Source organism: Carassius auratus, chromosome 8 (genome assembly GCF_003368295.1).
Source record: "Carassius auratus strain Wakin chromosome 8, ASM336829v1, whole genome shotgun sequence".
In the NCBI taxonomy this organism is placed as follows: Eukaryota; Metazoa; Chordata; class Actinopteri; order Cypriniformes; family Cyprinidae; genus Carassius; species Carassius auratus.
In genome coordinates, this window is record NC_039250.1 from 20296552 (window position 1) to 20309481 (window position 12930).

General features: G+C 38.4%; 1 protein-coding gene across 1 annotated transcript; it reads right to left on the reverse strand.

The window, feature by feature from the left end:
• Nucleotides 1-129: 129 nt before the first annotated feature.
• Nucleotides 130-6446, reverse strand: LOC113107540 (F-actin-capping protein subunit alpha-1-like). Its single transcript, XM_026270134.1, has 10 exons — nucleotides 6314-6446; nucleotides 4403-4466; nucleotides 3535-3586; nucleotides 3361-3424; nucleotides 2867-3073; nucleotides 2683-2762; nucleotides 1801-1879; nucleotides 1647-1718; nucleotides 1492-1554; nucleotides 130-1365 (listed from the first exon to the last, which is right to left on the reverse strand). The coding sequence occupies exons 1-10, from the start codon at nucleotides 6350-6352 to the stop codon at nucleotides 1225-1227; spliced, it is 861 nt and encodes a 286-aa protein (XP_026125919.1). The 5' UTR covers nucleotides 6353-6446; the 3' UTR covers nucleotides 130-1224.
• Between the last annotated feature and the right edge of the window lie 6484 nt (nucleotides 6447-12930).

The window sequence follows — 12930 nt, forward strand, 5'->3', positions numbered from 1 at the left end:
TTATTTTTCTCTATGCATTTGATATCTTGACTAGTCCTCACCCTTAAACATCACTAGGAATAAATCTGTATAGATATCAGGCACAAACACAACAGTTTACACAATAAAGGCTCAGAAGTAACCATTTAGTCATTTTGGTGCCATTTACTGTGAACAGACATTATGTTTGCATGATTTAAAATCTGAAAAAATAAAGGTTATGAGACAGAGAATATGCCAGTCTTACAGGATGGGTGTATTTCACAGAGGATCTTTGATGGATGGAACAGTCAAGACAAACAAGGTTAACGTGAAAGCAGTGTAGCAGAAACATGCAAACGCAACACTGATGGAGCCCTCAGTGCTCCTCTGGACAAGAGAGAGACTCAGATTTACTTTGTGAGTTGCGGATTTGTTGCAGACTGTGGATACCCTAAATGCATCACAAGTACCTGTAACAGACAGTCTAAACCTCTACATGTGAAGAAAATTCATCTGGTGTAATAATGTAACAATCAAGACTTCATTTGGATGCATTTGCTACCAAAGAGGGTTATCCATACATTTATTTATTCCGTCTTTTTGGGTTATTCAATAATTTTAGTTTAGCATACTGTGAGTCAGACAAATATACGGTGGGAGCAGTTAAGACAGATGGCCACTCCAAACCCAGACACAGAGCCCATTCCCCTCCTCTCCTCGCCTGACCTCATGCATTGCCTGTTACAGCCTGGACAGTTGAGAACAGGACAGCAGGACATCTCATCTCTCCAGGTTGTCAGTAGGCGGAGGAGGAGGAAGGTGGGAGTGTCGTCTGATTGGGGTTTGGAGATACAGTGAGTGAGGCATTACTTATCCACCGTTTTGAAACACAAAAACCGTTTGCACGAGCATTGCAGCTGTCACAGTTCACAAAAAAAGACAAAAATCAAAACAATACAAACTCTTTGAGGGACTTGCGAGCAGGTAAATGAGAGACAAGCGACTATTGCAGATAATTTAGATCCACGATTTCCTCCAAGTTCTCATTTGAACCTCATCCACAGCTGAGACCCATCCAAGTCTATTAATGGCAGAAGGCTGAATGGAATCACATCCTCTTTTAAACAGAAAAAGTTTTTGACTTTTTTTATTTTTATTTTTTTTTTCATTTTTGGGAGACTTCTTCATGCTGAGCGAACGCCGTGAGATGTTATGAGCGCCGGCTCCGCACTTGAACAGAAGGAAGAGGAACCGGGTAGGTTTCTAAGCGTTTTGCATCTCTTTGCCGATCTTGTAGCTGAGGATCTTGTTCCAGTCGATCTTGGTGCGAGTCACAGGCAGCTGTCTGCGGAGAGCTTTGAAGGTGGTGTCTGACATTGTCTGGTAGTTCTCACTGATGGCCGTCTGGAGGGAAACATTTAAACAGCACAAATGTTACTGAATACTGATCATCAAAATTAGGGATGCACGATCATATGAAATATTGAATATTCATCTTAATTCAAATTTACATAGATGTCAAATTTCTACCTGGTAATCATTTTCAGCATTTTCAATGATTTTTACAAACTCCTTGGCAGTCTGGGTTTCATTCTAGAGAGAAAAGGGCTGGAATTCACTTCACTGAACTCTTAGCTTTGGTTAATGTTTATGTGAATATATATATATATATTTTTTTTACTCACATTCACTACAATGGATTCCTCCACCTCTTTATGGCTCACCAGTTGTACATTACCATCCTCATAATAATGTACCTGTAGGAAAACAAATTATGTAACACTTTACAAATCAGTTTTTTCCCTCATGCCCACTCTATGCTGATCTGTCAGCTCTCACCTGGATCTTCAACACTCCCACCACCTGAGCTGATGACTGACTAACAGTGAACTTCCACTCTGACCTGCACCGGCCATTCCTGACGAGAGACAATCATCAGAGAGTCAGCGTACAATCAGATATAGTCTTACTACAGAATCAGACTCCAGACATTGAACTGGACAATTCAAATGAAGACTGCAGAGACTAGCATAAAGATTTCAGACTAACCAATTTAAGGAATGTGTCAAAAATGTAGCTCTAACTTGATAAGTGATATACCGTCACCTAATAACTTCAAAATAAAACATGGCAAGAGTAAATCAGTTTAAAAATGACAGCTGGCTGTACATAAGGCTTACTATTTAACAAATACACTACCATTTAAAGACTCAGGGTCAGTGGTTATATATTTAGAGGGGAAAAAACAGCACTAAAAGACTTTTGTTGTAAAGACTATAAAGTTATTTATATTACACACAATTTTCTAATAAAAAAGAATCAGATTTGCCATCACAGGAACAAATTACATGTAAAAATATGTTAAAATGGAAAAGAGTTAATAATATTTGTAATTAAATTGTAAATAATAATAGTTATAATATGTAAAATATTACTGTATTTTGATAAACTAAATGGAGCCTTGGAGAGCATAAGAGACTTTTTAAAAAACATTTACATTTTTAAATTACACTTTTTTTTTTTTACATTTAAATCTTATCAATTCCAAATGTTGTGTTAAAACCTAAATGTGCCAGAAATGCTGATTTAAATTATCATGAAAATGGCAAAGTTCTGGCAATCAGTTGCCTGGGACAAAGGGTCAATTATATAGTTTAGCAACATTATACAAGTATTCCAGAGAGCTGGGTATAAAGAGATAAAGCACTGAACATTGCTCACCAAAAGTTTTTGGGCTGGAACTGATGACCCTCAATACAAGCAATAATTGTTTGCTGTCCGTCAACAGTCTTCCCATACACCTGCGGCACAAACATCAGTGCACATGACTTCACAAACAATGGCTGCAGCAAGTGCTAACAGTAAGAGAAACTTCTGTTGAGTTTCCCATAGGAAAACTGAGTACCGTGCAGACTCCAGTGGGATAGTGCTCTTTAACATAAGCACTGAGCGCTTCATCACAGGCGTCCCTCCAGGACCGGAGGGCAGTCTCTCCCTCATAGGGCTGAGGATCGCTCGCTTCCTTTCGCAGGTGATCGAAACGGAATGACACCCGCTTCCGTGGGTCGAAGTACCGTCCCTGACCCAGATCTCCATGCTCAGTGATCAGAACCTGCAGGAACAGGAAGTCCCTTCCTCTTTAGACAAAACTAATCAAACACAGATCTGCAGCAGCAAGCACTCACAGTCCAATGCTCATGCCTGTCCTAATCACTCACAAAGCACACAAAGATCTCCAGAGAGCAGTTTACAACCAGCTTGAATAAATAATGTCAATAGTGTGCTCTCTGTTCAAAACTAACACAGAGTCTCATGGCAGCACAGGAACTAAACGTACGTATACATTTCCAAAACCTACTGATATTACTACATCTGTGATACTTCAAAACGTTAACTTACCGACTCCTCACTACCATCCAGTTTGACAGGAGTGAACTGATCCATGTTATACTGAGCAAAGGCACTGTGAGACAGAACAGAAGAATGCAACGTGAATCCTTCTTAGGAAATAAACTTTCAACTACACACAGATGCATCTAGACATAACGTGACAAACAAGATCTGTAAACTTACTGTGCTGCCCCTTCCCGGAGAAGGTTGTCATTGTTGAGGAGAAGTCGCACATCTACAAAAAACACACAATCATTAAAAAAAATCAGTCACAAACCTAAACACAAGTCTGATATAATATAAAATTGAAATCAGGTGTTTTTGATGAGCAGCAATGGGGCACCGCCAATGAAACTGCGAGAGAGCTATCCATTTGTGAAGCAGGAGCAAAGAATCAAATCTCTTCTTGTGAGTAGCACAAGTTTGTAAGAGAAAGATAGTAGAGTGAGAACAAGAAACTGTACACAAGCTTGGGGCCAGTTCCATTTTTTCAAAGAAAAATATGTTCTTATGCTCACCAAGGCTGAATTTATTTAATCAAAAATAGTCAAATCTGCAATACTATGAAATATCACTGCAAGTTTTCTCATTTAAAACATTTTAAAATGTAGTTTATTCCTATCAAGGCAATGCTGAATTTTCAGCAGCCATTTATCCAGTCTTTAGTATTACACGATCCTTTAGAAATCAGACAGTTTTTCTGCTTAATATTTCTGTAGAAATCGTTATTCTTTTTTTCCATTTCAAAAGAACAGCATTTATTATATATTATAGAATTATATGTAACAATAAAAATGTTATTGCATCTTTGTCCAAAACAAAAATTAATATATGCATCGCATTTGCATTTAAAGCGATACACTCGAAAACAGCTCTATTTTTAAACACACCCAAAAATGTAGATCTTCCAGCTCTTATAATAAATATTCTGCAGGGTATTTTGGGCTGAAACTGCACAGACACCTTCTGGGAGCACCCAACACCAATATTACTCCTTGTAAAAAGGGGCATAATAGGTGCCCTTTAAAGCTTAATGAAAAATGACACTCACCATTGAACACTTCATTGAATTCTCCAGGGGGAGCGTGGGTCACAAAGTTAGCTGCGATGCGGACCTGCAGATATAACATAATAAATTATGAGTGGGCACATATTTGCCTCACTAAAACACTATGGCTCCAGCACCACTGAATCACAGCCAGTTTCCAGCAGGTGACTCTAGAGATCAAGTTACCCCATTTACACAGACTCTGGCCTGTAACACTTCAAGAACACACACCACTGAGTTCTCAACAATACACACAAGTTACGTGTGCACCTTTTAAAACCACATCACCACACTACTAAAAATCCAAAAACATCTCAAACAGCTTATTTCCGGTCCTCAAATATCCTCTCAACCTTTATGTATCAGACCAGGACTATTCCACGTCAGATCTGCCGTGCTCTGTTAAACTGACAGTTCATCCAAAAAAAAAAAAGTATTTTACCCAAAACTATTTTAAGTTCTTAAATTGTTAATATTTGAGATTCAAAATATTTGTGAATATATATGAAGATTGTTATATAACAGTATAAGTGACTGGAGGGATCAGATCTCTCGGATGTCCTGGGAACACTTTGGGATACCCCAGGATAAGATGGAGGAGGTGACCAGGGAAAAAGACATTTGTTTCCTTACTCAGCCTGCTGCCACTGTGACCCTGTACACAGTGGTGGAAAATGGATGGATATAATAACTACTATTATTTAAAAAAAAACTATATTAATTAAAATAAGATACAATATCACTGTTTTAATATTTCACTGTAAAATAAAAATACATTTAAAACAACACTGGATACCATTAATTTTCATACAGCTAATGTCATTTAAACCCACCAAAAGAAGCTGTCAAGCTCATATTTTTGTCCAACAAAACCAGTTTAATAAATATGAAAAGGAAAGAGATTAACATAAAGAGAAGCATCTGGTAATCTGCCTAATGAGCATCTCCAGTGGCCTGGCTGGGGAAGTCAGCTGAGCCTGTAACGCAAAGCTCTGACAGTATGCAGAAAATGCTCACATGTAATTAAAGGGGAAGAAAATACGTGGCAGTTGAATGCAGCTTTTAGAAAAGGGACAGATGATGACGGGGACTGAACGAAACGGCACAAATAAATCAGAATCCACCCGTCTGCTCCATATAAAGCTCGAGACTAATGTCAGTGACAGACCATGTTAATTACAGTCTTGTGCTTCAGATTCAAAATATAGAAAGATGCAATTAAAAGCCAACGATAAACGAGACAGTACTTCGCAAACATTCTTCCTAACATCTCATTTTTGCTTCACTGCAGAAACAACACTGGGGTGTGTAAATGACGACAGTATTCTCAATTTGACTAAACTATCTCTTTAAACCAGCGTAGACTGCAGACTTCCACCTCCAAACACAACCGCTCCTGCGATCGTAACTTCATCCGGCCGAGGCTCAGATAGCTGTCGTGTCAGGCGGAGCTGGCATCTGCTGTCCCACAAATGTGTAATTCTACCGGAGCACGGCCCGTTAAAGTTCTTCGGCTCGGTTCGGAATGGGTGGATCTGCTGTGATCTATTTCTGAGCTCACTCTGACAGCTAATGTTACGTTATCTGCTAACAGCTGACGCTCACAACACGTCAACTCAAAACAACACGGCCACTGCGGCTTTAACGGACTGCGTGTTTCCTACTAAAACACTGCTTGTTATTCGGTGTATCGTTGTTATAAAGCCAGGTCTCTGTGTTTTACGGGAGTGCAAAGCTGCGATTTCACTTCCTCACAGATTAGCACACGGCTAACAGTTAACCGGCTAGGCAACCTTGCGCTCCTTCCGGGAACCAGTTATTTATCCTTCTGCACGCGGAGGGTTTCAATATAAAGACGTACGAGCGTGTGTACTTGGGCGGTTTGTAAAAGTTAATGTAATGTTTTATTTTTACCTTCTCCTCGTCTGAGAGCGGCTCCTCAAAGTCGGTCATCTTGGCTGTGGCGGAGCCTCACCCCGCGGCGCATGCTGGGTAGCGCGCGCTGTCACGCTCGTGACCATAATAGGGCAAAACGGAGTGCGAGCCACCGCCTCACGCAGCTCCTGCTCTCCTCTCCCGCCTCTGACAGTAAGCTCGCGGAGAGGATATACTCCCCATCCCACGATTTCCAGGTGCACTTTCTAATGGGGATTTTGATTTACAGCGATGACTCGAATCTTTTGGATCAGTTCATAAAAAGATTAATTCAATGATTCGAGTAGTGGTCCTGTCTGTAAGTTACATTCTTATGCCAGGAGGTGGCGACAGGTTTCTTGTGAAAAATTTATTTCCAAAAAGTAACAAAATAATAATACTAAAAAACTGTATGTCATGCTAAATGCACTAAATCTACAGTCTGAAATATACATTTCCTGAGCTCTTTAAAATCTGAGGTAGCCTATACAGTTTTAATTTCCATCCAAGCTCACACACACACACACACACCACGGTACATAGATACCATAACCTAACCCTAATAACCCACTTAAACCGAACTAAATGCTTTCTGCATTTGAATGATAATAATAACAATAAAGAAAAAAAATAAAAGTGGATGCCCTAAAAAATAGGTTTTGTAAAATTTGTAAATGGTTCCATAGGTACATGTTATAATAGGGCTCCGGTAATGTTAGCCAAAATAGTAATTACTTTAAAATAAATGTTCAACAAGATAATTGACATATCCTTTCTGTGATTCTTCTGCTGTCCTACAGAGAGCAGCATTTCTCTTACATTTGATCTGCTGTTGGATGTTTATATGTAAAACTTTATTGAGCAGTAGAGGGCGCGATTACTCTGCCAAATATCTGTGAGAAGCACATTCGCATCTAAAACCATAAAGGTGAAATCGCTGCAAGCCAAGACAACAGCATTCACATCTGGGGCCTGTTTTATTCTCAAGAATCTGACACAGATCTTCAAAATTCACTTATTCAAGGAGAGCTAAATAAAAAATGAGGTATTTTCTATTAACATTTCCATTTGCTGAAGTAGCTGCACAATGCACGCACATTTTGTAAGTGACTTTAAGAGTCAAATAAAAGCAATCTACATATAAATGCAAGCAGGACATTATGAAAGGAAGAGGATCTCAGGAAGAGGATGAGCCATCGAACTTCACTTTAACGCCCTGGAACTAATGCGCTTGCCTGGAGAGAAGTGCACCACAGAGGAGCCTTTAGGCCCCTAAATTTCCCCCTTTCCCTCCTCTTCTCTCATATCTTCTGTCAGAGCCTGGATCTTTTAGGTTTCTTGCTTATAGCACCATTCCTATTAAATATACAATATTTCAAACTACTATTTAGAATTAAACAAAGCAAAGGCAAACATTACGTCCAGACTTGCAAATTCTTTCCACAAACTTTCAAACAGTTTTCAAACACGGACGTATGATGTCTCAACAGAGAAAAAGAGCGAAAGGACACAGAGAGGAATGTTTTTTATAGCCTATAGTGTGCTGTGGATAGTCTCATAAGTTGAACACGGCAAAACAACAACTGGAACAAATGTGTGTGTGAGAGCTCTTGAAAGCCTTATCATCACAACACAGCAAAATAAGGGTAGTGAGGGACGAAAGAAGCGAGAGAGAAAGTCATCCATCACTAATGTGTCATCTCTTTGATCATAACCAACATTAGTGTCTATTGGTTTATATTTCTTGCATTTGTCTCTGGTATGTACTTCCCTCTCACTGAACTTCAGTAAAAAAAATCTGTGTGTGCGGTGAGGAAGCGAGGTGTGTTCCCACGACCTGTGTGTGTGGTAACCTTACCTCCCTTTGATCCTGCTTTGCCCTGATAAATTCTGCCTCACACACATACTTGGGACGGCACTGATGTGATGTGACAGTTGTTAAGGCCTCTCGCTTTGATGTGGAGGGATATGTGGAGGTATTAGCCCTTCTGTGATCCAATCAAACACGCACAGACCTCCTCCAAACCACACGCATGTGCTGTAACTGAGAAGCTTTTGTTATTTCACAGCAGAAGAGTCGGTGGATTTTGCTGCCTATTTTTCTGTGTGATTATCAGCTAAATTATGACTGTTTTCAAACAGGTTTCCTCTTTTAAACATCACTGGTCAACCACATAGAAAAAAAATTATAAACTGTGTGTGTGTGTGTGCCCAATATATATATATATAAACACCATTCACAATAAAAAAAAGAAAAGAAAAGATTTTAAGATTTTATTTTGCATCGGTTGATTTTTCATATGTTTCAGCATATCCCTCACTAAAAGTATCATTTTTGCAGGATTTTTTGCATTGTATTATTTGTTTGAAATGTTTTCAGCCTGTTCAGTTGTGTTGATGTAAAGCAGAGTATTTCTTTGTCTCACTATCCTTCTTTCTGTCTAGTTCTGTCTCTTAATAGTCCCAGTTGCACCAACAAGATGCCCCTTCTTTGCCAGAAGGCTTTATTTTCTATTTTATTTAACACAGAGACAAACAGTGTATGGAGACATTCAGTTATCCAGATGAAGTGTTCTGCGCTTTAGCGGATCAAGCACAGATTATAAAAGATCTTCTTGTGGAATGGCTGACATTACTTTGTGGCTTTAAATGTGATGGGAATAACTATTAGTCGAGCTGTGTCACAACCAATTAGACTGGACTGCTAGATTCATCTCCACAGAGGAATTCTGGTTACGACTGAACTGAGGCTTCAGCACTAACACACACACAGTGAGGACAGTGAAAAATCCCTCAAGCAGGGGCTATCATTCCTCGAAACCCAGACAGCAACACAGAGACAGAGGAGGGGGACAGAAGGTCAGGTTTGTTTGACGGTAAAGCATCACAACACCCTGCAGTGTTTGTTTTTGCTGCTGGTGTTTTAGAGGGAAGAGCACTATCAGCATGTTCAGGTGTGTGCAGGGATGTTTATGTGTGTGTGTGTGTGTGTGTGTGTGCATGGTAGGTGGTGATGGTGTTTTGAGTAAACGACTTGGACTATTGGAAAGGTAAAGTCATCCATTAGTGACATCTGACATTTTATGATCATTTTATGGCTTTTTATATGCACAAAATACACAAAAACTTACAATATCAGACAGCAGAGACCCTGATGAGCCACAAAAACGTACAAATTGGATTAATTGAATGGAAAGAATGTTTGCTTTGTATCTAGATCAATATGAGTAATACAAGATTTACTTGTTTGTATGAGATGCATATAAAAAATAAACAGCATCGAAATATGAATAGTTTGTGTGTTAGTTATATTTCAACCTAAATTTATTATTTACTTATATAAATATACTTATTATTTAATCTATTTTCAACATTTTTGTTTTTAATTCTAGCTTTTTTCCCCTTAATGTGTGTTTGTGTGTGTGTGTATTTAATCTTTACCTTAACTACCAAAAAAAAAAAATACAAAAAAAATATATATATACATTTTTATTTTTATCAATAATAACAACACTGGTCTTCAAAGAGTAAATGTGCTGTTCTCCTTCACACACTTTGTTTCTGTCTTATGCGGTGTATCTTGTAAATACTGGAAGTGTTGGTTGCTAAAAAAGTGGAATTAAAAAAATGGATGAAATCTTTTTCTGAAAGAGCACTGGAAAAGGAACAAATGAATGAATCAAAGAGAGAATGATTTCAGGGAAGAAACAAAAATGCTAGACTCTTTATTGCACAGAGTTCGCTCTCTCATAGCTCAAGAGGCTTTACTATGTTCTCGGGTATTTTCAATATCAACTTTGCCTCAGATGTTTCTCTTAGAAGGGAATTAAAGAACAAAAACAAATGAGTCAATTGTTGACTTGGTCTTAGAAGAATTTGATGGGAAATTTTGGTTCACACTGTGACTTTTATTTCAGACCTTGGTATGTTGGGGAATCTCTGAAAAATCTCTCGCTCTCCCTGAAAAATTTGTGATATTAAAAAGATGATTAACTTTTCTGTGGGTGTCAAGAAAAAGAGAGTGAGAACGATTATTGACAGCGATTTGTGGTGGTGTTGCATATCCCTGTAATGTGATGTGATGTGATGTGCTGTGTTGTTTGCTCTAGCTGAGTGGGAATGTGTTTATTGAAATGTTTACTAAGACTTTCAAACATGCACAAACATCACTCTCTCTGTTTTCTCTCACTCTCTTATGCTCTCAATATTTAAAGAAAACTCTTACATTGGAAGCACAGACATAAAGGCAGGTCTCCACACCTGTGTCAGAGATGCACAAGTGTTTTAATCTCATTCTCTTGACATCTCCGCCAGTCATCTGCCACACTCTCTCCGTCTCTTTCTCCCTTTCACATGCCATCTCTCTCTAACAGCTGTAGATGGGCAGAATATATGGCTATGTAAACACATTAGGCGTCTGTTTATGGCTGAGTAAACGCCTACAGTTTAAACATTTTTGAGAAATGTGATTCAAGAGCAAAAGAGAAGCGCTGTAAGACAGAGCACCATTAAGGTGTCCCTGGCATGCCTGTTTATTTTGGATGGGGTGTCCTTGCCAGTGGACAACTCTCATCGGGGGTGAGGGGGGTTCGATGATGTCAGCTCTGAGATGAGGATGAGAAAAATGTCAAACAAACCAAGGAGCAAAAGAGAAGAACTCGGCTGTTACAATACAAGAGTGTGTGTGTGTGTGTGTGTGTGTGTTTGTATGCGTGCGTATGTCTACGTGTTTTGTATGCGCATTGGTTTATGAGTAATGCGATGAAAAACGTAGGAATTTAACAATTCTGGTTCTGATTCTACTGAATGATTCATTCTATTCTATTGGTTTTGAGAAATAAAGAATGGACGTTTCACGGCATTTAGGCTACTTCTTTAACCTGTTGTGAGATGATGAGGTTGTCTCTAATTGTTGAGAGAAATTGTTTATATTCATTTGGTCACGTTAAAAAAGTTCTTCGTTTTAAATGGAAATCATGACCCATTCATAAAATGAATGTTCATTTCAGAATGTTTCATAATGTTTGGAACATACTAATTTTATTGTTCAGCTGACAAAATGGTTTTTTATTCCTCACAGTCTTGTTTTCATGTTAAATTGGTGTCTTGCTTGACAAAGGTTTGTTTCAGTTAGCAAATAACAGCCAATGATGCATTTGTGAATTGGACTGATCTGATTGGGGCTGTTTGCTGTTCAACTGGTTCAGGTTTCCAGTCGAAGCGACTCTCTCATTACAACACAATGATTCAATGATCCAGTATGACTGGAGTAACAGTAAGTAAAAAGGAAAGGAAAGGTGGTTTTTGAGTGTCTGTATTTGAATATTTTGACCCTGACCCCATAAATCACTGGAACCAAATTTTGTGAAGTGTGTTCAGAGAGCATCGGTACATTTAAACTCATAGTCACTAAGCAACTTCAAAGGGCACCTGAATTATACCCCAGCCCTCTATCTGTCTGCTCTCTGTCTCACTCTTGCACACTCATACCATTCAGAGGACTGGAATCCCATGCATTTGTCTCAGAGACCCTCAAGCCAGCAAGCAGACTCCGTACTCACTCATACATATAATGAGATAATCAATATATCATAATAACATCATATACAATATCATAACCCAACTTGAAAGCAACATAAGGTGTTTCACAATTAGTAAAATCACAAGACTACAATACACTTACAAATGTTTTAAACTCTAAAAATACCTGCATATTCAAAGCACAATTAAAGTCAGATCAAATGTCTCAACCACTCAATTTTCCCTCAATTCAAATGCAAGGGTGACAAACTGCTTTCAGCTGAGTTTAAAAAATCTCAAATGGTGGGGTCAACCAAATATAAAGGGAAGATTATTCCACTTACACTATTGCCACTACAGAGAATGTTTTATCACCTATTGACTTATTATTATGAACAACCGAAATATATCCCCATTAAACTAATTATATGCACACAAATATCAAAACCACACATTTAAGTGACTGCACAGATACTGTGGAGTACCAAAGTCTGGGAACAATTTGAAGAGTTTTTCCCCGCACTGTATGTTTAAATCCTGTAAAAAAAAAAAAAAAAGGATCCTATACATCTAGTCTAAATTTAACTGAGTTTAAACAAATAAAACACTAAAAACAAACAAATAAAAACTCTTTTTTTTATTCAACCTTAAAATCAAAATGTTAAACTAATAATCAATATAATGAAACAATTGAAAATTATTTGCCCTCATGGTCTCAGACAGATTTTCACATTAATACCAAGTTATCTCATTTAATTGTAGATGCTCCAGGAAATGATGATATTCACAGTGCTCAACTACATGGCACCTGCTGATTGGTTAATGTTGCATGCACAGCCATTCACAGCGCACTTTCAGAGTTCCTCTGAAACCCTCCAACTTCCCCAGCTCCACCTGCATAGATCTTCTACAGGTTAATATGCTATTGGTGCAGCAGTTGTATGTCTTTAATACTCACAGCACAGTATTGTATGTATAGGAAGTAGCAAGTTCAAGTACTTGCAGTATAGCAGTGGCAATAATTTACAACAACAGCAATAACCACCAGCAGCAATTCAGCAATTCAGCAGCAGTGTAGAAAATCTATTCCGTTGAGC